The following is a 25,287-nucleotide window of genomic DNA, read 5'->3' on the forward strand; positions in this document are numbered from 1 at the left end:
AAATGCTATATATGTTTGTTTTATAGTACTTTAAAAAAAGAATCTTGAATATTAAACTTATCTTAAAAACTCATCTTAAAAAAAAGTTGTTATCTTCAAATTCAAAAGTCCGAAAGACTTTGATCTTGGTCTGAACTGTTGATTCTGAATATTAATAAACAATATGAATTTTGAAATCTGAATCTGAAAAATATTTATTTCAATTTCAAATCCGTAATTAAATGTAAATCTGTATTTGATCTTTTTATTTGAAATTCTCTATAGCTATTTAACCTTTTTATGTGTACAAAAATACAAATTCCAATTCTTAACCAGAACTGGAACGAAAGACAATTTTAATTTTGCTTAGAAATTTACAGCATGTTCGAAGAAGATTGAAATTTATTTGAAATCCTACATCGGGTTTGGTTACATAAAAATTGAATGCATTATTTTTAAATTCTTCATGAATGTGACGTCATCCAAGAAATTGAATATCACACTACCTGCTTTGAATGTTCCTTACATGTTTGACAGTTCGCATGGTGAACCCGATGAAACTGGTTCATTGCCTCTGGAACGTCAAAATGAACATCAAGTCACCGAGGCAATGAACTAGTCACCGTGAGTGAGTCGCCTCTCGGAATACCCCGACTAGAGTCACGTGACTACGACTAATGTGACTCCGAGTCACTTCATTCGCCTCGCAGAATAAGGCCCATTATTAAACATGTAAGCCATTTTTGTTTTTTTTTTCGATCCTGTGAGTTCTTGGAGTTTTATTTTAATTTTTCACAGCAACTATGATGGTTGATAAATGATAATTGCATTATTCTGATATAATCTGGTAAAATGAATAGCCAAAACACCAATGTTTAACCATATTATGAGCATCTTTCTACTGCCAGTCAAGATTTTAGGCAAAATGTGTATGAAATTGTATCTTTAAAAAAATGTGCCTCGACAAATCTGATGGTTTATCATGATGAAATTTATGGAATATAGGCCTGAAAAAATATTTTCAAATACTTGCATTGTGAATCCATCAACATGGCGTCATTTTGAGCCCCTCGATTTTGCAACCAACATCGCGTTAGTCAATTTAATGCTTAGTAGCTTTTTTATGATTAGATAAATGGTCAATTAGTTGTTGTGTGAGTTCATCATATCTGAGTTGTTAGTCATTAGTACAGTAAATGAAGAAAGACTTTTTGAATGAAAAGGGATTGGTTGTGATTGACCCGTGGAATAAACCATGAGTTGAAGTCCAATTTCGTTTCCTGACGCCATCTTGAAATCCAAAATGGCGGCTTTTGGCGGCACTGAACTTCAAAATTATTTTAATCACTGAAAACCGCATGAAATCCCCACATTATGGGTATTGAGTTAATGGACTAAGCTAAAAGAAATCGAATGTCGCTATCTGACGCCATCATCAATCCAAGATGGTGATTTTCGCTATTCTTTTCAAAACTGTAAATTACTGAAAATTTCATGATTCATCCACAATATGGGTATTGGACAAAAGGGCTAAACTAGAAGAAGTCGAATTACGTTGTCCGACGCCATCTTGAAAGCCAGAAGCGGCTTCCGCTGAACTTTGGAATTCTGTAAATGACTTAAATCTCCACAATATGGGTATTGGGTAAAGGGCTAAACCAAGATAAACCTAATTTCGCTACCAGACGTCATTTTGAAATACAAGATGGCGACTTCCGCCTAGCTTCAAAAAACTGTTGATCGCTAAAAACCGCATAAAACGCCCACATTATTATTATTGGGTTTAAGGGCACCATTAGTAGCAGTTGAATTCCTTCTTTTGACTTTATCTTGAAATTCAAGATGGCGGCTTCCACTGAACTGGAAATGACTTAAAATCGAAAAAGGCTTAACTAAAAGAACCCGACCCTGTTTCTTTTTGGCACCTTTCTCCTTATATCCCGTATTGTGGATGTTTCATTAGATTTTCAGTAATTAATAGCTTTGAAAAGAAAAGCGAAAGCCGCCATCTTGGATTAATGATGGTTTCAGATATCAAATTCGACTTCTTCTAGTTATTTCTTCCACACAATTCTCATATTGTAGGAATTTCATTTGATTTTCAGTGATAAAAGTTATTTAAATGTTCAGCAGAAGCCGCCATCTTGGATTTCAAGATGACGTCTGATAGTGAAATTCGACTTCTATTTGTTTGGTCCTTTCACTCAATACTCATATTGTGGAAGTTTCATGGGATTTTCAGTGATTAACAGCATTTTAAAGTTCAGTAGAAGGCGCCATCTTGGATTTCCAGATGGCGTCTGATAGCGAAATATGACTTATTTTTTTTTCAGCCTCTAACCAATACCCATGTTGTGGGAGTTTCATGCAATTTTAAGTTATTTTCAGCATTTGAAAGTGCAGCAGAAGCCGGCATCTTGGATTTCATTATGGTGTCAGATAGCGAAATTTGACTTCAACTCGTTCAGCCCTTTTACCCAATACCGATATTGTTGAGGTTTCATGCGATTTCAAGTAAATTACAAAATTTTAAAGTTCAGCGGAAACTGCCATATTGGATTTTAAGATGGCGTCAGATAACGACATTCGACTTTTACCGGTTGATCTCTTTTGACTCATACCCATATTGTAAGGGTTTTATGCAATTATCAGTCATTCACAGCATTTTCAAGTTGAGTGGTAGCCGCCATTTTGAAATTTAAGATGGCGACGGACAGCGAAATTCGACTTCTACTTGTTTATTACTTTCACCTAATAACCATTACCATTCACTGAATACTCATATTGTAGAGATAATTATTCCACTTCCGGTAATTTGAAGTTTCAAAGATTTTCATATTTTTTTATATTTTTACTCAAAACCAACACACATAACTTATCAAAAATGTGTATAAATGGGGATTCTAATTCAAATATGTTTTATCTAATCTGAGCTGAGCGTGTCCTGTTTGAACATATTGATCGAGAACTGTCACTAAGTTTTATGGCGGATGAATAATCAGGCACTGAGTGTTATTATAGAACATACAAAAGAAAGCTTAGAGCAAACTTCTAAGTTTGTGTTTTATTATAGTTTAAACAGAGCATTCATAACTCTTCCAAAACAACTAAAACAGTATGTTTGGTAAAAGCTTTATTAGCGCTTTGAAAACTATCTGAAAACATATGGTCGATTTAAGAATATAAGCATTTTGCATTACCATAATTAAACCTTCATAAAACGAGCTGCACAAAAATCTATATATATAAAAATGAATTTCTGTCTGTCTGTCTGTCTGTCTGTCTGTCTTTCTGTCTGTTCCCTATAGACTCGAAAACTACTAAACCGATTTACGTGAAACTTGGCAGGTGGGGGTAATGGAGGCCGGGGAAGGTTCCTATTCTGGTTTAGGACCCCTCCCCCTAACAGGAAGGGGAGGAGGGGCCTCCCAAATAAAAGACAATATTTTGCATAACTCGAGAACCCATCAAGCAAATGGTATCGAATTTGGCATGAGGTGGTATTTGGGAACGGGGAATATTTTAATGAATATTAGGTACCCCTCCCTTCTCTCAGTGGGGTGATAGGAAGGGGGGAGGGGGGCTACCTTACAATTTTTCATATAACTCGAAAACTAATCAAGATATTGGAACCAAATTTGGCATGGGAAGGTATTTTTATATGAAAAATATTTCAATGATTATTTGAGGCCCCTCCCTCCCTGCAATTGAAAGGGGGAGGGACCTCTTTCATATTTTTTTACATAACTCAAAAACTAATAAAGCAAATGGAACCAAATTTGGCATGGGAAGGTATTTGGATACGAATAATATTTCAATGATTATTTGAGACCCCTCCCTCTTTCCAGTAGGGAGGTATAAAGGAGGGAGGGGCCCTCTTTTTAATTTTTTACATAACTCAAAAACTAATCAAGCAAACGGAACCAAATTTGGCATGAGCGGATGTTTGGGAACGTGACATGTTCTAATGATTGTTTGAGACCCCTTGCTTCTTCCAGCGGGGAGAAAGGAAAGAGGGAGGGAAGTTTCATAAAATTTTTATTGCATAACACAAGAACTACAACAACAAATGAAACCAAATTCGGCATGGAATGATATTTGGGTACGAGAAATGCTTCTATGAATATTTCGTATCTCTCACACCTTCAAAAAGGTGGATGAAAAGGGGGATAAGAGGTCTCCCTTACAATTTTCAGTATAACTGGAGAACTGGTCGAGCAAATTGAACCATATGTGGCATGTGAGGGTATTTGGATACAAGAAATGTTTCTACTGTAAATTGAAGCGCCACCTTTTTTCAACGGAAAGATAAAAAGGGGGAAAGGGGGGCTTCCATACAATTTTTTTGCATAACTCGAGAATTAATAGAGCAAATGAAATAAAATTTGGTATCAAAAAGTATTTGAGAACAAAAAATACTTTCATGAATATTATGTTCTCACCCCTCCATTCAATGGAGAGAACGGAAGGGGGATGGCACTTCCTTTCAAGTTTATGCATAACTCAAGAATTTACAACGCAAATAAAACCAAATTTGGCATGGGATGATATTTTAATACGAGAAATTTTTTTACGTCAAACAATTCCTTTCTTGCAGTGGGATGATAGAATTGGGAATAGAGGAAGGGAAGAGAAGAGAAATGGACAAAACTTAACATGGAAAAACATTTTGGTATGATTCTATGATTATCTGACACACCATGAGTGGGTACATGGGAGGAGGGAGGTTAGCCCAATACAATTTTGTTAGCATTAGTTCTCAATTCATGCTAACGAAGCCAACAAATGGAAACAAATATGGCATGGAAAGGTACTTGGTTACGAGATATGTTTCTACGATTGATATAGACCTTTCGCTTTACAGTGTAGAGAGGAGAAAAAAGGAGGGGGTTCCATATAAATTTAGTTGTAATGCTTAAAAACTTATCAACCAATTTAACAATATTTGATACAAAAAGATTTTCGGGAATGAATAAAATGGGTATGATTATTAAAGATCACCCCCCATTCAGCAGGGGGGAGGGAAGGACAGGGGGCAAATAATTCAACTGATAAAAAATGGTTGTTTTTGCTTGATATATTCTGGATTTATGCTAGAAAACTGATAAGAGAGTCCATCAGTTTTCTAGCATAAATCCAGAATATATCAAGCAAAAACAACCATATTTTATCAGTTGAATTATTTGCGTACGATTTATTTGAGACTCTCCTTTTTTAGGGCGAAGCTTAAAAGAACAGATTAAAATTATCAGATCTTTAACACAAATTTATGGATCAAGATTCAGAATATAAGTTTAAGTTATTTTTGGATTGCCATCCGAAACTCCAGCTGCAGCTCTCATTTTATAGCGGTTGCTTATGAATTATGTTATAATTTGATTTAAAATAATGCCAACAAAACAGTAAAAATTTGAGTAAATTCTGAAAATATCATTCGATTTTGAAAGGTGTAGCAAAGCACACCGGGTCAGCTAGTACCATAATAAAACCATAATAAAACATCCAAATGCTAATTAGCTTAATCTTTGTTACTTGGGCATTTTAATGACAACACAAGAATTGGTATGAAATTGCGATTCTTATGCATATAGTTTTATTGCATAAGCCTTGCGTTAACATACTCAAAATCCAGTACAAAGTCAAATTTAGGTGCTGGAATAGTCTCAGAAAATGAAGGTTAATAAAAAGTTTAACAAAACAACTACATTCTAATGGTCGTCAAAAATTCTGTGTTTCGTATTTTATGAATCTCAAGAAGTCAAAATTTCACAAATTACGTCAACTTTTTTCAACGAGGACTGCAACAGTTTTGGCGACTGATTCATTAAAAAGTACGGGTTTGACACCAATTTGTTACATTTTTTTGTGGCCATGATCTTAAAAAATATTTCCAAATGTGCTACATATAGCTTCCTACTACAGCTTACTATTTGTATGAAACATTTTTTTTATTTCAAGAAAAATATTTCATTGACAATGATGCTCTGATATCGTACTGCTTGAATGATATGAAATCAAAATAAATAAATTAGTAGACGTCCAATTTAATTTGTGGCCTCACAAACGTCTCAATCCAATTTTCGGCGCATCAATCTTACCATAAATCAAACTCAGCTCCACCAAAAAAACTCAGCTCTATCTCAATCGTTGAGCGATTTGTTTTGATTTAATTTTACACTCATAAATAATCCCTCGAATGTAACCGGCGGTTTTGTTATCTAGGAAGTAGAGTGGATTTTCAATCGTTTTTCTTTCTGTTGTGGAACCTTCCTTGATACTCAAGTCTAAAGCTCAGATGTTAATACGTCACAATGATAAATTAGACTTGCAGTACATCACGCATTCGGCGCGGGAAAGTTTCGAGCACACTTCGTCATTGGCTTAATTTTCAATATGACTTAAATTCGATAAACATTATCAGAAAAAAACATCAATAATAATAATTTAAGAGATATTGTTCAATATAAAAATTCACTTAGAAAATATTTACTAACTTTTTATGTATAAGTCGTTCGTAGAAATTGTCGGAGGGATATTTTTTTAAAGAAACCTTAACCTGACTTAACTTTCCCCTTATCTTATCGATAAACTTAATGCTGTTTATAATATCTGCATCTTTTTTACAACTTCTATAACTGATCGCTCGATGTCAAATTTTGGATTTTTTCAAATCTGGACGGAATTGATTTGTTTTATTTGATTGAAATGATTTCGTTTACGTCATAGTTATTTTTAAATGTCAAAGGTTTCCATTTCGTCGAAAAAAAAAATCACTTCTGTTACATTTTCTCAAACAAGCACTTCCTACGAACAAATTTGCAAATTCGTTGGAGTCATCAAACAGCAAGTTCAACGATGCACTACCTTGACTGCTTTGCTGCTGCAGTTCAATGAATCGATCAATCAAAATTTGCGCATTTGCTCGATGGTTTGTCATTATTGTTCCATCATAATCAGACCGTTTGACAAACTACATACATGTATCTGCTGATTTCTTTTGTTCCGATGATAGACTGTGCTCTCAGTCTGATAAGAATTTGTCGATTAAAATTAGTGGCACACGTTTGAAGGAAAAAAAACAGAATAACGATTGCGCCGCCATGAGGTGTGACTAATCGGGTTAAGATTTGTTGTTTGAAAAAGCCGGCCACACTGCGGCCGATGTTCGGGAGCTCCAAAATACATATTAAATTATGAATATAATATGAAATATATTTTAAATTTTTTTATTAAATTGGACAGTCTACATTTCTCTTTTCAGTCATTGGTAAGTGAAGGTAAGTTTGGAAAGTCAACCATTTGCCACCCATGAAGGTTTGAAAATTTAAACAAAGTGATCATCCTTTTGTTAAAAAGCTGTTTTTGACTATGTTATGAGCATGTTTTTTTGGTATTAACAGATATTTTTTTTCCTGGAATCAGATTTTCTTCTATTTTTTGTTTAATGTTGTATTCTAACAGGTTGTTGACCTTTCAATGGCTGAAAATGAATCTTTTCAATGATTTTTTTTAATTCAAAGAAAAACAAATAGTTTTTTAAATTTTGAAATTTTTCCTTTTCTAGGATGTCGCCGCGGCAACGTTTATGGCCATTGCCGGAACTATTCCGGAATTCTTCACCAATACTATCAGTACGTTTTTGACCGATTCTGATATGGGAATCGGAACGATCATGGGATCACTGCTCTTCAACACCCTGGGCGTCGCTGCCTTGGCTGGTTTGGCCACGAGAAAGGTACATCCTTGAAGTAAAATTTCACATCTTCTCGAGTTCTTAACGTCCTTTTCCCGCAGCCAGTACAACTGGATTGGTGGCCTCTCACTCGAGATTCGCTGGTGTTTGCCATCAACGTTTCAATTCTGGTCGGATTTTCCTGGGATGGGCGAATTTACTGGTACGAAGCGATGATCCTTTTCATTCTGCTGTTCGTGTATTTTGTGGTTATGTTCCAAAACAAACACATCATGAAGGTTGCCAAGAAGTACATCGAGGGCAAGTGGAATCTGTGCTCCAGAGTTATCCGTCAGATCGAGGAAGATGAGCGGGTGGCGATGGAAGAAGCGGCCAAGCAGGAGCAACAGCAAGCTAGCGAGAAGCCAATTTCAACAGTTGCGGAAAAAGTGCGGCAACAACCGGCCTTCCGAGCCTCGATCGCTTCCATTTTGTCCGACCAGATGGCGGAAACTCCCATGAAAGCGGGAGACTTGCAAAGTGAGTATTGTTACCGAATCTATCCGTGACTTCTCAGAACAAACAAAAGTTAAAAAAAATCTAATTTTTACATAACTTAACTTGTTTACTTGAAATGGGACAATATGTTGTAGAACATCGGTTTTACTTTTCTGTAGTTAAAAAGTTGATCCGAAGTTTTTGGTTTAAAATAAGAGGGCTTTATGCTCTGAAGAAACCACCATTTATCAAGTTTTTTTTAAATATATTTTTATTTGTACCAATTCATCATTAAATTTATAAAACATTATTATATTAATTTAGGTGTTCATCTCAATAATGAACTGTTCAGAGCCCTTTAGTAACCTATAAAGGGCAAACACGAAATAATTGCGACACCGAAAATGTCATGCCAATTTCCTTATAATGGTTAGAATCAAACCGAAATGTCAGGGTAGTTTTATACATACATTTACTTAAAAAATCAAAAGAAAAATTAATCGATGAAGCCTTGAGTACACTCGATGTCCTCAATCAAAGTCTTTACAGTGCTATCCGGTACCAGTTTATCAGTTTTTTCCATTTTTTAACAACTTCTCGTCTTCGAATGTCTTCTTGCTCTTCAGAAGTTCATGCTATATTATTGCCCAGTACTGCTCCTCCGGGCACAGTTCCGGACGGTTTGACAGGTTCATGTCTATTGGAACAAAATGGACAGAATTGGCCTCATACCACTCCAGGACAGTTTTAGAATAGTGGCATGATGCCAAATCTGGCCAAAATAGCGAAGCTTTGACGTGCTGCTGCAAGAACGGAGAAAGGCGCTTCTTGAGGCACTCAGATTTGTAGATGTCGCCATCTACTGTGTCCATTGTCCGAGCTCTTTACTGAATACTTTCACAGCGTGTATCGTTTGAGCAACGCAGAAATAGAACAAGAACGCCAATCACCAGTAGAAATCTTACCCGAATTCATCATAGCGGCATCTGATAGGGGAAAGGTTTCCTAAATGGGCCTATCGGGTTAAATGACCCTACGGCTGTTTGATGAAATGGCTGACTAGACAGCTTATCTGACCAATGCATTTTGAGGGTGATAAACTTAGAACATAAGGCAAGAAAGAATTTTATGAATTTGCAAACTCAAAAAAAATTAAAAAATCATACAAGGTTTTGATACATTTTGATGTAATATTTTGACTTTTAAAAATTATACGTAATGAAGCTTAAAACAAAAACTAGGATGGTTTTTGTTTCTCACTCAAATGAAATTAAGAAATTAAACATATTTCAGCCTTTGTGGAGGTAATAATGATTATATAGTGGAATAATAGAGTGTTTTTGTATGCCCCCATCATGTTTGTAAAATGCCTCCATCCTAAAATAACAGGTTAAATAGAATTAATAAATGATTTTTATTATTGAACCTTCAAATCTAAGCTCTGAATAACATCTTAAGACAGAATTGAAGATCTAAAAACAGATTTGATAAAGTTTTTCTCATGGATGAATTGCCTCCATAGTATGGCAACCCTAACTTTTGTTTTATTCCATAAAATTATAGAATACATAGATTTTTATAAAACTTCAGCTTTGTCGTTCGGAAATTATTACTTTCTAGCAGTTTCAATGAAATTATACGGAAATATTGCCAAAAAAACAGAAATTTAGTTCAAAACATGAATAGGCGCATTTAGCCCGCGCGGTTTGAGGTTCGGCATTTTTGACAACACTTATAATAAAATCATTTTCTTGGAAACAGAAGAAAATTTTAACATCAAAATTACTCCAATGTATAGAAAACAGATGCCTGCACACGTGTTTATAGTTTTTGTACACATATTCGATGTGATATTTGATTAAATCAGTGTTCTGCTTAATAGGCGCATATAGCCCGCTCCTCTATACGACGAAAGATTTTAACGCTCGACGAATCGAAAAGTTGTGGCGCTGATGGAATACCAAACTCATTTTTAAAGAAATGTGTGAGTGGAATCGAAGAGCCCTTACAATTCCTCTTCACTTCATCGATTCGTGCCGGTTTATTTCCGAAGTTTTGGAAAATCTCGCATGTTATACCGATACACAAGAACGGTTCCAGGCTCACCGTAGAAAACTATCGTGGTGTTGCAATTCTCTCTGCAATACCCAAACTTTTCGAGAGTATTGTATACGATAAAGCTTAGTTCTTTTAGAAATGGGACAGTTACGAATGCCTGTATCTAAAAAACTATTTGTTTGAACGAAATACTTTCTATGAAGAAAAAGAAGGTAATGTTATGATCTTTCATGAAAAAATTTGAAAAAAAATATTTACCGTTTTTTGTTAAAGAAATTTCTACTTAATTCTTGGTATCACCCATTGGCCGGCGCACACTTTTTTCAGTCATGGTATTGATCAGTTTCTCCAACTTATACTTCGTAAAATCTATATTTTAGGTGGCTTCACCCTCCTTCTTCAATTTGTGATACTTTCTGGTCCAACACTTCTCTTGAAACTGGAAATTGGAAGCATTTTAGTGGATACAGTTGTTTCGAAATGAACAAATTTGATTATTTTTGACCACATTTTTGAACGTTTTTTTTTTCGGTACCGGTTTCATAGCTTAAGAGCTTTGGAACTATCAAAAAATGGTTGTTTGAGGTTGGATTTCAATTAGTCATCACTAGGCAACACTTTCAGCTTATCGGAGAAAATTGTTTTGGGCATTTCAGCGATCTACCCTTAGTTTTTCGTTTATTGAAAATTAAAAAAGCTGCTATAAGACTTGACTTCCTTGATGATCCTTAACCGTTGTTGCCGATCATGTGCTTCTCTCCAATGCTTGATTTGAACTTTGTGGACATTATTGACAGTGTTTGCATACTTATCCACCACAAAAACTCAGTAATTCTTTGAATAATCAACGGTTATGTCAGCTATCAATTTGATATTGACGCATTTTCAAGGAAACTGTGCAAAATTATTTTTTTCTTTTTCTCTTGCATCGTACATATCTCAAAAACGCGTAAATTTTAAAATTTGAAAAAAATAGGTCGAATAGTACTTTTTACAGGCAACAAAATGTTGTCAAAAATTTGGACCTCCGATAACTAGTTAACGAGCTATTAGCAAATGAAAGTGTCCCATTTCTAAAAGAACTAAGCTTTAAGATTTACCCGTGGATTGAAACGAAGATTTCGGATGTTCAACATGGTTTTCTCAAAAAACGCTCAACCGTAACGAACCTAACAGAGTTTGTATCGAGAACCTCGCAGTGGATGATGCAAGGTTTTCAAGTTGACGCAATATACACTGACATGTCCAAAGCCTTTGATGTAATCAATATAAACGCTCTACTGTCGGTATTATGCAAGAATGGAATAACTGGATCCTGTCTCCAATGGATTCGTTCGTACCTGATCGAAAGAACGCAATACGTCAAACTGGAGAACGTGAGATCTAGTACTTTCTCGGTCAACAGTGGTGTTCCACAAGGGAGTCACTTGGGACCCCTTCTTTTCATCGCTGTTATGAACGAATTTCCTGAAGTACTGACTGATGTGTTCGCGCTGGTTTATGCTGATGATTTGAAAATGTTTTTGTCTATTCGTCACCCGAAGGATTGCGTGACTCTGCAAAACGCCTTGCACAGATTCACAGAGTGTTGCAGTAGATTCGGCCTAAAGATCAATTCCTCGAAATGCAACGTGATAACATTTTCCCGGAAAATAAGCAATATCACTTATGAGTACCGCTTAGAAAACGATTTCATCATTGCTCGGCAAAGCTCCTATCTCTACCTTCCCGCGGTGCCGGCTAGGATGCGAGTAACCTAAGCGGAGATCGGGTACCCAACCCCGGTGGATGCTTTGGTCGCATGCAGACTGAGAAGGTGGCCGCACGCGTCTGTTCCCCAGGTCAGGGGCGGCGTGCAGCAACAACCGAGCGTTTGTTCTCCAGGTCAGGGGCGGCTCAAACAGCGTCTGTCTCGCAGCGAGCGGCTGAATTTATGAAATGCGGCTCCCGCCAGCTAAGTCCAAGATGGCAGCTCCATCGCGGGATAGGGACTTTAGACTAACAACCTACTGCTCCCGATTTGAAATTGTTACGGAATCCGAAAGAAATGACCGACCTGGAACTTTGGCGACGACTTTTAGCATGAAAACACGGACACGAATTGGAACTTGGAATGTTTTGACCCTTGCCCAACAAGGCAAACTGGAACAACTTGCTAGAGAGGCCAGCCGCCTCAAGCTTGAAATTCTGGGACTGAGCGAGGTCCGTTGGCCTTACACTGGAGAACACAAGACACAGTCCGGGCAAGTCCTGCTTTACTCTGGCATACGAGGAGAACATGCTACTCGGGAACGAGGAGTTGGTTTCCTGTTAAGCCCGCAGGCCTACGCGGCCCTCATTAGATGGGAACCGATAAACGAAAGAATAATCGTAGCCAGATTCAGAACACGGGTTAGAAACCTTACAATGGTCCAGTGTTATGCGCCAACTGACGTTGCCGACTTGCAGGAGAAAGAGCAGTTTTACAGTCAACTGAACAGCGTGGTTGAGAGAATTCCGAAGGGTGACATTCAAATCCATTTGGGCGACTGCAACACAAAGATTGGCTCCGACAATCAGGACCTTGAGCGCATCATGGGGCGCCATGGCCTAGGACAGATGAGCGAAAACGGAGAGCTGTTTGTAGAATTTTGTGGCAACAACAACATGGTGATCGGTGGATCGCTCTTCCCCCATCGACCAGCACATAAGGTCACTTGGGTATCCCGAGATGGCCGAACAGAAAATCAAATTGACCACATCTGCATCAGCCGAAAATGGAGAAGGAGCCTTCTTGATGTCCGCAACAAACGAAGCGCAGACATTGCATCTGACCATCACCTCGTCCTTGGCAAGATACGACTGAGAGTTGCGCGTGTCCAACGGCGCGAGGAGAAAGTCGGGTGTCGATACGACGTCCGCCGGTTGGAGAATCCAGAGGTGAAAAGGGCATACGTTGAACAGCTAGAATCCCGAGCCTCAGAGCTGCCGACAGACGGAACAGTCGAAGAACAGTGGTGTGGAATCAAGAAAGCCTTTATCACGACGAGCCATGGAACTCTCGGTAAAATTTGTGGAAGGAGTGAATGGATGTCGGATGAAACTTGGAGGATGGTCGATGATCGGAGAAAGGCGAAAGTCGGAATTGAGCAGGCATGTACCGGGTCAGCCAAAGCAGCCGCCCGCTTACGATATGCGGAGCTGGAAAAGGCAGTTAAACGAGCTTGTAGCCGAGACAAGAGAGCCTGGACAAACTCCCTAGCCGAAGAGGGAGAAAGAACCGCCGCCAATGGAGATATCCGATTACTTTATGACATTTCTCGCCGCCTCAGTGGTGCAAGGACTAATGCAAGAATGCCGCTAAAAGGCCGAGCAGGTCAGTTATTGACCGATCGAACAGATCAGCTCAAACGATGGTCTGAGCACTTCGAACAACTCTTCCGAGTCACGAATAGCGATGGCCAACAAAACCCGCAGCTCGAAGCGCCAACTAAGTCGCATTAATGGCGTCAACTCGGAAGCGCCCTCGCTGGCTGAAATAGAAGCGGCAATCAAAAACATGAAATCCAACAAAGCACCTGAGATCGATTGCATCCCTGCTGAAATGCTGAAAGCCGACCCTGCCCTATCAGCACACATGTTGCACCGTCTTTTCGCTGACATCTGGGATACTGCAACATTCCCGGTCGACTGGATGCAGGGTATCCTCGTAAAGGTCCCGAAGAAAGGAGACCTGACAGAGTGCGGTAACTGGCGAGGCATAACGTTGATCTGTACAACCCTCAAAGTACTCTGCAAAGTGATCCTGAACAGGATCCAGGAGAAAATCGACGCTACACTCCGACGGCAACAAGCTGGATTCCGATCCGGACGATCATGTGTGGACCACATCACAACGCTACGAATCATACTGGAACAAATCAACGAATTCCAGGACTCTCTTCTGCTGGTGTTCGTTGATTTCGAAAAAGCATTCGACCGACTTAACCATGAAAACATCTGGGCGGCTCTAAGGCGACGAGGGGTCCCAGAGAAACTAATCCATCTCATCGAAGCACAATACGAGGCATTTTCGTGCAAGGTCTTGCACGACGGTGTCTTGTCCGAACCAATCCCGGTAACTGCTGGAGTGAGACAAGGAAGTATTCTATCACCGCTACTTTTTCTAATCGTAATGGATGAGATTCTGATTGGATCGATTGACTGTGCTCCGAACCGAGGATTGCCGTGGAATCCTTCAACAATGGAGCAACTGAACGACCTTGACCTGGCTGACGATATTGTTTTGCTCGCCCAAACACAACCAGATATGCAGAGCAAACTCGACGACCTCACCGAAAGTTCCAAGGCAGCAGGTCTCAAAGTCAATGTCGGAAAGACCAAGTCGATGGAGATCAACACAGGAAATCCCTCCAGTTTTATGGTAGCTGGGCAGCAAGTTGAGAAAGTGGAGTGCTTCCAGTATCTTGGTAGCCAGATAACGCCTGATGGTGGTACCAGAAAAGACATCGAAACACGGATCAGAAAGGCCCGATTTGCGTTTGCGAGTCTCCGAAACATCTGGCGGTCACGCCAGATCTCTCTACGAACGAAAATCCGAATCTTCAACTCAAACGTCAAATCCGTATTGCTGTACGGGTGCGAAACTTGGTGCACATATGCGGTAACGACGCGAAAACTGCAAGTATTTGTAAACCGCTGCCTGTGGAATATCATCCGCGCTTGGTGGCCTGGCAACTGGATCTCGAATGAGGAACTACATCGCCGGTGTCATCAAAGGGCGCTAGAAGTCGAGATTCGGGAACGTAAGTGGAGATGGATTGGGCACACGCTGCGAAGAGATGAAAACGAGATTTGCAGAGAGGCGCTAGATTGGAATCCAGAAGGTCATCGAAGAAGAGGCAGACCCAGAAACTTATGGCGGCGAAGCCTAGCCGCTGAAATCCGAACTGTCGACGAGAATCTTGACTGGGACCAGGTGAAGACGCTGGCCCGGATCGTCAACAGTGGAGGTCTTTTACCACGGCCCTATGCACCGGAGGATCGGCGCGGGATCATTAAGTTAAGTAAGTAAGTCGGCAAAGCTCAGTAAAAGACTTAGAAGTAGAGTTGGACGCGGAGTTAACTTTTTCAAAACACATCGAAAAAGTTGTAGCAAAGGCCAATTCTATGTTCGGAATGGTTAGTAGAATCTGTCACGAGCTGGATAATCCCTACACGATTGTTTCTATCTACACTGGATTAGTTAGGACCGTCATTGAATATGCCGGCATTGTGTGGCGACCGTACTACAACATACACAAAAACAGACTAGAGAGAGTTCAGAAGAAGTTCTTGAAATACGCTTTGAGAAACCTTGGGTGGCAAGCAGAAATGCCGGAGTATCGAGTCTTGTGCATGCTGGTAGGTTTGGACACGCTGGAAACCCGAAGAAAATCGATCGACGCAGTGTTTCTAAAGGACTTAATCTGTGGAAGATATTACTCGCCGTATTTATTATCTTGTATATCTCCGTACGAAGCCCGCAGCAGTTTACGAAGCGTAAGGCCGTTTCAACTAGCTAATCGCATCCAGAATTACGCCAGAAACGAACCAATGTACTGAATGATGGCATTTTACAACACAAACGTTGATATTATTCAACTAAGCATGTCCAGAGAACAAATCAAAAGTAGAATTATGCAGTGCTCTTTTACAAATTAACAATTACTGTGGTTATTAAATGTCATTTATATTATAGAATAAGATAAAGGGCTGAAGCCTAGGATCTAATCAATAAAAAACTAAAAAAACTAATTGTCACGAAAGGCTCAGTGTGCAAGAGCAGATGGCCTGCCTAAAGAGATATTTGGAGGCGAACTTCGACATTTTCTTCTTCTTAAATTTGTCATTCACATCGAACTTGCTCTTGCCGGTGAAAAACTCCAACCCCGGAATTAGCTTAAAAGCGTCTTTTATAAACGTTTCGTCGTCCATCACACAGCAGCTCTTCTCGTAGAGCTTCCGTGCCCGAGTTTTAGCCGTCGATTGTTGCCGCTTATCACGATTTGGGAAGTTCTCTACCTGTAGTCCAACTCACTTCTTTGCATTCTGAACGTAGCTCTGCGACATGCTGAACTTTTTAGCCAAATCACGGCTTGAGGCGTTGGAATTTGCTTCAATCATCCGCTTCACCTTTCCCTCCGTCTATTTGTTCTCCGGTCCCGGTTTTCTTACAGCTCCTTTGCCGTGGTTCAACGTCAACTGCTCCGGAAACCGCTTCAACACTCTGGAGACGGTTAAATGGTGGATGTTCAATATTTTTCCCAACTGCCGGTGCGTCAGGTCAGAACATTCCAGGTGTTTGGAAAGCATATGTTTTCTCGACTTGCGTTGGTTCACCTCCATTTTCGTTGAATCGAAAAACATGACTTCGAGTTTGACAGCATGTAAACAATACACTTCAATGAGAAAGTGAGCAAAATTTGGTTGATTTTTACCTAAGGGTAAAAAAGTTATGCCATGTTGACTGTGTCGCAATAATTTCGTGTTCGCCCTGAGGAAGGCTTTGCCACGAACAATCATTCTTCTAAATGGACCTTCAACGCCATCTAAAGAATTCCGGCAACCAGATTCATGAATCCAGCCATGGTAACCAAAGTGTGTCTTGGAACAACAAATCAGCATAAAATGTTTATCTGTTATCTAGAAGTTAGCACTGCAGAGCCATCTACAATACTTCGAATGGGGAAAATATATTTTTATTGATTTTTCGGACGAATTGCTTACCTAGTATTGTCATCCGGAAAACACTTATATTGAATATGAATTAAATCGAAACTCAGCTTCCTTTATTTTACTTTGTTGGGAAAATCATTCTTTGAATGTTCAATTGAGATTATATTCGCTCATAAAAACAAGCATGTTAAAATTGATACCAACAGTGCGATTACGAACAACGGTTGCTATGATAATTTTGAGTGTTATTTGACGTTGACATTGTTGAATATTCAAACCATTCACCCCCATGAAGACTGCATCGATTTGCTTCTGAAGTTAGAGATGATTTTGTTGGCTATCTTTTCGATCGATTCAATGTCCGCAATCCAATGAAGATCTTCGGAGCTGTGCCAAGGTGGAAATCGCAAAAGCATTTTCAGAACCTTGTGAATCTTCACCTATTTATATATGAGCACTTATTCCTCAGGTACAGTCTGATTTTCCTGTTGATGAGAGAATATAGACACAGAGAACAGACGTACAAGCTCGAACAAAAAATCGTCAAAAAAGTGTGTAAAAATTCAAATGCAATCACCAAAAAAACACGTTAGAAACTGACTACAAACAGTGCCATCTATTGCGCCGTTCAAAAGTTACAAATCAACTTTAAAGTGCCCAGTTTTCGAAAAGGTGTTATCGTTTATGAACTCACAAAAAAACAAATCCAATGTCTCAGAAGAATGGGCCGTTTTCATTTATTGCTAGGAAAATGAAATCAGAGCTACTTTTGACTGGGGGAAATTTCAGTTTCTTTATTTTTGCACTTCAACGATAGTTAAAATTACTAACAGTTTTGGTATAAGTTTTCGCACTTCTTGAACAGTAATTCATGTTAGAAAACGCATGTCCTATGTCCAGTCAAATATAAGAACAGTCTTGACGATCAGTCTCATCCAGCAGTACTGAATCTAAGCATATCGAAGCGGGTTACTTTCACATATCACTTTACCAGCCCGCTGTTTAAAACTTTGTATTTCTAACAAATTTGAAAGTAAAAGCCAATAACTTTTAAGATATTTTTTATCATGCAACATAATGAACGTATTACGAAAATTCATCAGCGATTTTCTTGAAGCATGCTTTGTTTTGACAGTTCTCTTTGGTGTGTTTGGCAGTGATTGAAATCCTCACCAATTTTCTCATCAGAGGCATTCAAAATACACACTTTGAGGCCTCCCATAGCTATACAGGAGACGATACATATACATTCATTCAAACCTCCCCCCATGAGGAGGATCTGCTCTGAGAGACACTGTCCGTTTGCTGCCCCGAACGAACTCTCTCAACGTTCGGTTGCTACATGATGCATGAAGAAGACGAGGCACACATACTCATTTACGTTGTTGAATTTGAATCACTCGAGCCGACCGCAAAGGTTGAGGCAACAACAAAAACAACCGAACTTATTGCGTTGCACGGCCCGCAACGTATGGTGAAAGAGGGGGGAAGAAAAAGAAATGAAAAAACTAGCTGCCTGCGTGCGGTTGCTGTGCAATAATAGCAATAGCAGAAAAACCTCACGCATTCGATCCAGGCACAAACGAGGAGACTCGGGTTTGCTCTGCCTTTTGAATTCGGTTCCCTCAAGGTTGGGACAGGAGATGAGTGAGAGCCATTCGTTTGGTTTTTTGGATTCGCTGCCTCGAAAGTATATTGCTTCATGAAGGCGGCCATGTTGAGAGCGTATACATCATCGGTTTTGTCGTTTTCGCTGCCTCAAAGCAACCTTTGCTTCCGAGTAAAGCGTTGAGCGAGAGATGGTTGATCAACTCATGCTCAGCAAAATTCAATCACTGGTGTTTGGAGACATCTGGTGGCCCAGCCAAAAAACAAAAATTGGTTCAAAAAGCGTGTTGGGATTTTTACACAAGTTTCGTGGGCTAGCTTGTACGTCTGTTCTCTGTGATATAGAGATGTAGTGTATTTATTACAATTAGTTTTAATATCTTTATGTGATTTATAAAGAAAGATTTCGATCAAGTGTGAGTGCTTAGTATATCAGACCATTCTAATGAAACCCCATTGAAAGTTCTGGAATGATTTTCATTAGGTTTTAAAAATTGAGCTCTTGGTTTATGAGGAAACAAAATAAGTTGAGTTTAGGAAGCATTAGGAGAAATTTTCCACCATTTCAAGTAGTCCCAAAACAATTTAAGTTCTGTTGCAATCTACTCCGTAACCACCGACAGTGGAAGAGACAGCGAGTCCGAATTTTCCAGGAGGAAAGGCGCCGCCTGGAGAAGGAAGAGCTCGAGGAGCTGGAGCAGCTGCATCGCAGCCAAGAAACACGAAAGTTATATATATAGGTCGAAGGACCCCAAACGATGCTCTTCTTTAACAAAGTCTAGTCCGGATGAGTGATGCTTGCGACATCACACGCTACAAGTGGGAATCCGTAAAACAACGGTAATCCGGATGAGCGCTAGTGTAGTGGACTAAAAAGCCATTTATCCCTCAGTGTCGTGAAGCACCATGTGACGGGATAAATAATGGCTTTGATGCCACAAATAATATAAATGTAAACATCATTATAATGGCAACATTGATGCGTTGCAAAATTCGGAAAAACCCATTATATTTCCCTAAAAAATGGTCAAAAGACGAGCGACTTACATTGCTTCCTTGCTGCGTGCTGCTGACCCGACTTTCGGGTGCTTTTCATCGGGCCACATTTCCGAATGCCTTGCCATCTGGAGGCTGTCCGATACCGTGACGATGACCAAATTGCGCAACTCGTGGTTCGCTGACACGCGATTCTGTGCGTTCCGGCTTGGGCCGCTGAACCCGCAGATCCTCCTGCTGGATCCTTTTGTTCCGGTGGTTCTCCGGAAGAAATGCTGCTTCTTTGTTGTCATCCGATGACCAACGATGTTTTCCCCCGGTTGCAACCGGGAACGCCTTCCGCTTATTTCGCCGATCCCTCGACGCCACTCGCTCCTCTCGCACGTACCTCGTGCGCGATCAACACGGCAAGCAAAACTGCCAGATGCAGCAAAAATTCACTGATAAATGTCCGGCGAAGTGGCTGTTTGCCCCCAAAAACAAAACGCTCCCACGACTGGCGAGAAGATAGCACCAAGCGCTGAATCCGGGAAACCGAAATATCACCAACGGGTGACAAAGTGTGGCAAAAGGTGTCAACAAAAGTGACAAAAAGTGTCCAAAATAGGTGTCAAAAAAGGGGTCCCTTTTAAGATGTTGCTGGTCCGAGTGCCTTGTGTTTTTGCTGGTTGATGGTGGTTTTCGGCCTATGGTGCCTTTTGGTGCGTCTTGGCACTATTCCTTTGGAGATTTTACTTCAGCCCTGGGTGGCTAACGTGTGAACGCTACCTTTCTCCGGGTGGTCCTTCTTGGACCTTCTCCCCTCGGGAAATTTCCGATGCGGATGGACTTTTGCGTCGGCTCTACGTTCCTCCTGTGCCTTACGCACTTTGTCCCTCTTGGAGGGAAGCCTTTTATTCCCCTTTGTGTCCTGGTGGCGGATGCACAAGGGAAAACGAACAGGAGTACTTGGTCCCGCCGGTCTAATTGTGCTTTCTTTTGGCACCACGGAGAATCACTACCGACGCACGCGATTTTTTTTCCACGCCACTTTTTCCCGGTGCGGTGATATTTCGCGGTTTCGTCCCGAACTTTTCTGCCCGACGAGCAAGTACTGCCAACTTGCAGAACCAAAATCCTCCGCGGGTGAAAATTCTCGCCTCCTTTTCTTGTGGCCGATATTCGTGTTGCTCAATCCAACAGTGTACCGATGTTTGGCTGAAAATCCTTAATCCCTCTTGATTTCTCGCAGCTGTTTTGGCTCAGTGTTTGAATGTTTGTTTATTATCCCCTAGGGGTGATCATGTGCATTTCAGGTGTACACACTCGTGCGCTTTTGAAGGGAAATGGGTAAAAGTAATTGTTTGCGTAATTGCTCCTAACATCGTATCAAAATTACCAAGCTTATAATTAAATGTAACAACCATGTACCTCGTGACACCGTTGATCTGTGTGGGTTCATCAAAGGTCGAGAGATTGTGAATAAACCTCCACTTCCGTTACAAATTTGGGAGGTTCTAAGTGCATTAGTGTGACCTGGGGGATACCTTCTAGTGATATTTCCGAGCGACTCCGTTAAACGCTCACTCAATTGTCCGTGATCCACCCTACAGTGAAAAGTGCACATTGGACAACACTCCCCGGACAATTAAGAAACGCTGACCTCCGTCAACATAGGCCAATTTGTCGCATGGGACCGTTAAATTAACGGTCACTTACCTGGCCTCCGTCAACATTGGCCAATACATCGAAGCCGTTGGCTACGACGACCAATTCCGCACCGCATGCAACTTCCCTGGAATCCTTCTCTGACTCCGTCGTCATCCGCCATTACCTGTTCATCGAGGTCCCCCAACGAGTCGACCAACGAGCATAACGGCCGCAACGAGTCCAGCATCATCCTGAAAATAAAAAAAGAAACTAAAAGCGCAAGTACTTACCTTACTTCATTTCATTTAACAGTGAATTAAAGAAAAAGTAAAATAAAAACCTAAAACTAAAATCAGAAGTTTTCATGCAATAAGATCAAGTCAAACGATCTAATAATTCAATAAAAATTAAAATGTATTTAAAAAAAATCACTAAGTTATGTTCCCTAAATTAACAGGTTGATAATATCCCAATCTAGAATAGTTTGCCTTTCAGTACAGTCAGTATTTGAAAAAAAAGGCTACCCCAGCGAACCTCCAGGAGATCAAACTTAGTGAACGCCGGGCAATCAAAACGTGAGTTTTTCCTAGCCTTAACTAATAAATACGTTTCAAGATGTGGAAGAAGACGACAGTCTACTAGAAAGGCGACAAATTGGACTGTGAGAAATACCGAGCGATCACTGCCGCCTACAAAGTGCTGTCCCGAATCCTAATCCGCCGCGTAACGCCACAAGCAAAAGATTCGTGACAAGTCAACAAGCCGGCTTCATGGAGGGACGCTCTACGACGGACCAGATCTTCACACTACGGCAAATCCTCCAAAAATGCGGTGAACACCAAGTCTTAACGCACCATCTATTCATCGACTTCAAAGCCGCATACGACACGATCGACCGTGACTGATCAAAGCGAAGATGGACGGAACGTAGTGCTGTGTGCGGATTTCGAATCGCGCAGAGGGCATTGACAAAGCGATGGTCTATCCTGCATGATGCCACTTTGAACGCTAGAAGGTGTTATTCGACGAGTGGTGGGCGAAATGCGGGGCACGATATTCAACAGATTCAGTCAACTTATCTTCTTTGCCGATGACATTGATATATTTAGTCGGCATATCATATGCGGCTGTGGAGGAGATCTATCGATAACTGAAACGCAAAGCGCGAAAGATTGGGTTGATGATTAATACGTCCAAATCGAAGTACATGCTGGCCTGCGGACCCGAGACCGACCGAGCCCGCTTGTCCAGTTAAAACAAGGTCACGATCGACGGCGACGAATTGGGGATAGTCGAAGACTCCCAAGTAACAATTTTAGCTTTTTTATGGTCAGCAGAATTTCGTTTGGACTATAGCATTAACCTTCATGAAAAAAGCTAAAGCACATTCTATAACATCACCTGGACTCTAAGAGCAAGTCCAATGGTGTTGGGAAAAAGTGGTAGAAATTTTGATAGCTGTAGCACAGATGGGAATTTTTCTATCGTGAAATATAGAACAAAAATGTTGGCCGTCCACCGGTGTGATAGAATACGAAGGTATAAAATCGAAAGCGACCAGCGATGTCAAGTGAATTTGCTTTTCAGTAATTTTACTGACATTTTGTAATTTGAATTCGCCGTTTGAAAGTTTAAATCAATTTTCTTTATTCAACCATCGAATTCAACTAATAGTGTTAGCACATTGAGGACATTAGACATCTAAGCCGTGAAACACCAAAACCTTGGCACTTTATATCTCGGAAGGAAATTCTTAAGTTTTTGAAAATGTTTAAATTTTGTAGATGAAAGTTTCATTATGGAGTTAATAACATCTTAACATTTGCGCCAAGCGAAAAAAACGAGAATTCTCGGGGTTGGTCCGCAATGTGTTAATACGAAAATTTCAGTATGTTTGGATCGCGCATTGGGAGTGATTTACTATGTAAAACTTTTCGGATTTAAGAGTTTTACTTTTAACAAACTTACATTGGCTAGCCTATTTTTTATTATTACTCCTTCGAACATGTTAAAACATCGTTTTAAAGCCGGTCTGCAGATCAGTGGAATCGCCGGAAACCAACCGAGAGACCGGATTAATGGATCGAGGGAGCCTGCATCATGCTCGAACAAATCAGGCTGCAATGAGAACGGGTCAACTCAAACTGTACGGATTCCGGAAACACCACCTAAAATATAAAATATTGGTTTTTTACTTGCAAATTATTTGCCAGTGCTTTTCGCGTTCATTTACCTGACAAAAGTATACAATTGTCTACAATCCGATAATTCTGGAATGAGGTACACTGTACCCAGGGTTTGCTACTACCGAAAAGTTGATTGTAGACTGATTTTTTTTCCCAATGTATCAGCTGCGTCTGTTGTGAATGGCACTTGTCGAATCCCCGCAGGAGCTCCGTTCTAAAGCATTCCAACAGATTTTTTTTTCTAAAACGAATCACTAACTTTTGAAATCCACGAAAACAAAACAAACGAAATGAATTATATAGCTGTCTGGCATCTCTGCGCCTCATGTTGTCGATAAAAAAGTGATGGTGCTCGCAATTGGCCATGGGTTATGAAAATTTGCTTGTAATTTTGAAAGAATTTATTAACTTGTTTATAATTCATATAAATTTTAGTTATGATACTTAATAATGAAACATGAAAATATCATATGACATTACAATTTAAATGGGCTCAATTTACATTTTTTTTTCCTTAACCGAGGTTTCGAACATAAGAGAGGTGGCAGCACCGAAGCGTTTCACGCACGAATACTGTTTTGCAACGCCGGCTCTATCACTCGGTTCGGTGTTGCAAAACATCGTGTTTTTCTATCACCCTCAGCCAAAAAGTGTTATACGACATAAATTTTGCAGCGCGAATCTGTTTGAATATCAGATTTTCCCAACACCGGTGTACGGCAAAAGTCTTGTGATGTGTTGTAAACCATCGAAATTTCCAACTCCATCCCAACCAGTGAACTCGCTCTAATAAAGCCAAAAGTAAGCTATTTGGCCCTACCCTAGAAACGTCATCACGACATATCATTGTTGGTCACCAAAGCTTTTAAAAAGCTATTATTAAACATGTTAGGAATTTTTGTTTTTTCGATTCTGTGAGTTCTCGGAGTTTTATTTTTATTTTTTCCAGCAACCATAATGGTTGATGAATGATGATTGCATTATTGAGATATTTATGATCTGGTAAAATTAATAGCCAAAATACCAATGTTTCAACCATATTATGAGCCTCTTTTGTACTGCCAGTCAAGATTTTAGGTAAAATGTGTATGAAATAGTGTCTTGAAATAAATGCGCTTCGTCAAATCTGATGGTCAATCATGATGGAATTGATGAAAAATGGGTCTGAAAAAATATTTTCCAATGCTTGCATTGTGAATCCATCAACATGGCGTCATTTGGTGCCCTTCGATTTTTCAACCAACATGGCGTTAGTCAATTCGATTTGACCAATTACACGCTTAGGATGAGTTCCTCATTTCTGAGTTGTTAATCCTTAGTACAGTAAATGAGGACAGACATTTTAAATAAAAACGGATTGGTTGTTTATCACCCGTGGAATAAATCATGAGTTGAAGTCAAATTTCGTTGTCTGACGCCATCTTGAAATCCAAGATGGCGACTTCCGCTGATCTTTCAAATGTTGTAAATGTCTCAAAATCGCATGAAACCCCATCAATATTGGTATTGCGTGAAAGGGCTAAACGAGTAGAAGTCGAATTTCGCTATCAGACGAATCCGCTGAAATTTTAATGCCGTAAATGACAAAAAGTTGCATTAAACAACCACTATATGGGTATTGGTTGAAAGAGCTGAACTAGAAAAAGCCGTTTTTTTCTTTTCAACGCCATCTTGAAATCCAAGATGGCGTCTTCCGCTGAACTTTGAAATGTTGTATATGACTTATAATCGTATGAAAACCCAACAATATCGGTATTGGGTAAAAGGGCTAAACGAGAAGTAGTCGATTTTCTCTTTTCGCTTTAGGCCGATGACATAGTGAGAGCGATGCGATGCGAATTTACGGACGCAGCCTATGCGAACTCGAGCGACGGAACAAATCGACATCTGCTTGGCCGCGTTGAGTATGTCAGGTTTAAGCGATTTACATACATTTTCATCAAATGTGGTTCACTCTGAACTTAT

At 39.9% G+C, this 25,287-nt stretch overlaps 1 protein-coding gene across 1 annotated transcript in view; it reads left to right on the forward strand.

Annotated features, from left to right (window-relative positions):
- The window catches only part of LOC129749936 (sodium/potassium/calcium exchanger 3-like), a 61,674-nt gene that overhangs the window by 34,486 nt on the left and 1,901 nt on the right, over nt 1-25,287 (forward strand). The window contains exons 5-6 of the mRNA XM_055745068.1: nt 7,544-7,714; nt 7,774-8,191. Of these exons, the coding sequence (XP_055601043.1) occupies nt 7,544-7,714; nt 7,774-8,191 (589 nt within the window). The remainder of the gene's footprint in view (nt 1-7,543; nt 7,715-7,773; nt 8,192-25,287) is intronic.

This window comes from Uranotaenia lowii, chromosome 2 (assembly GCF_029784155.1).
Source record: "Uranotaenia lowii strain MFRU-FL chromosome 2, ASM2978415v1, whole genome shotgun sequence".
NCBI classification, from domain to species: domain Eukaryota; kingdom Metazoa; phylum Arthropoda; class Insecta; order Diptera; family Culicidae; genus Uranotaenia; species Uranotaenia lowii.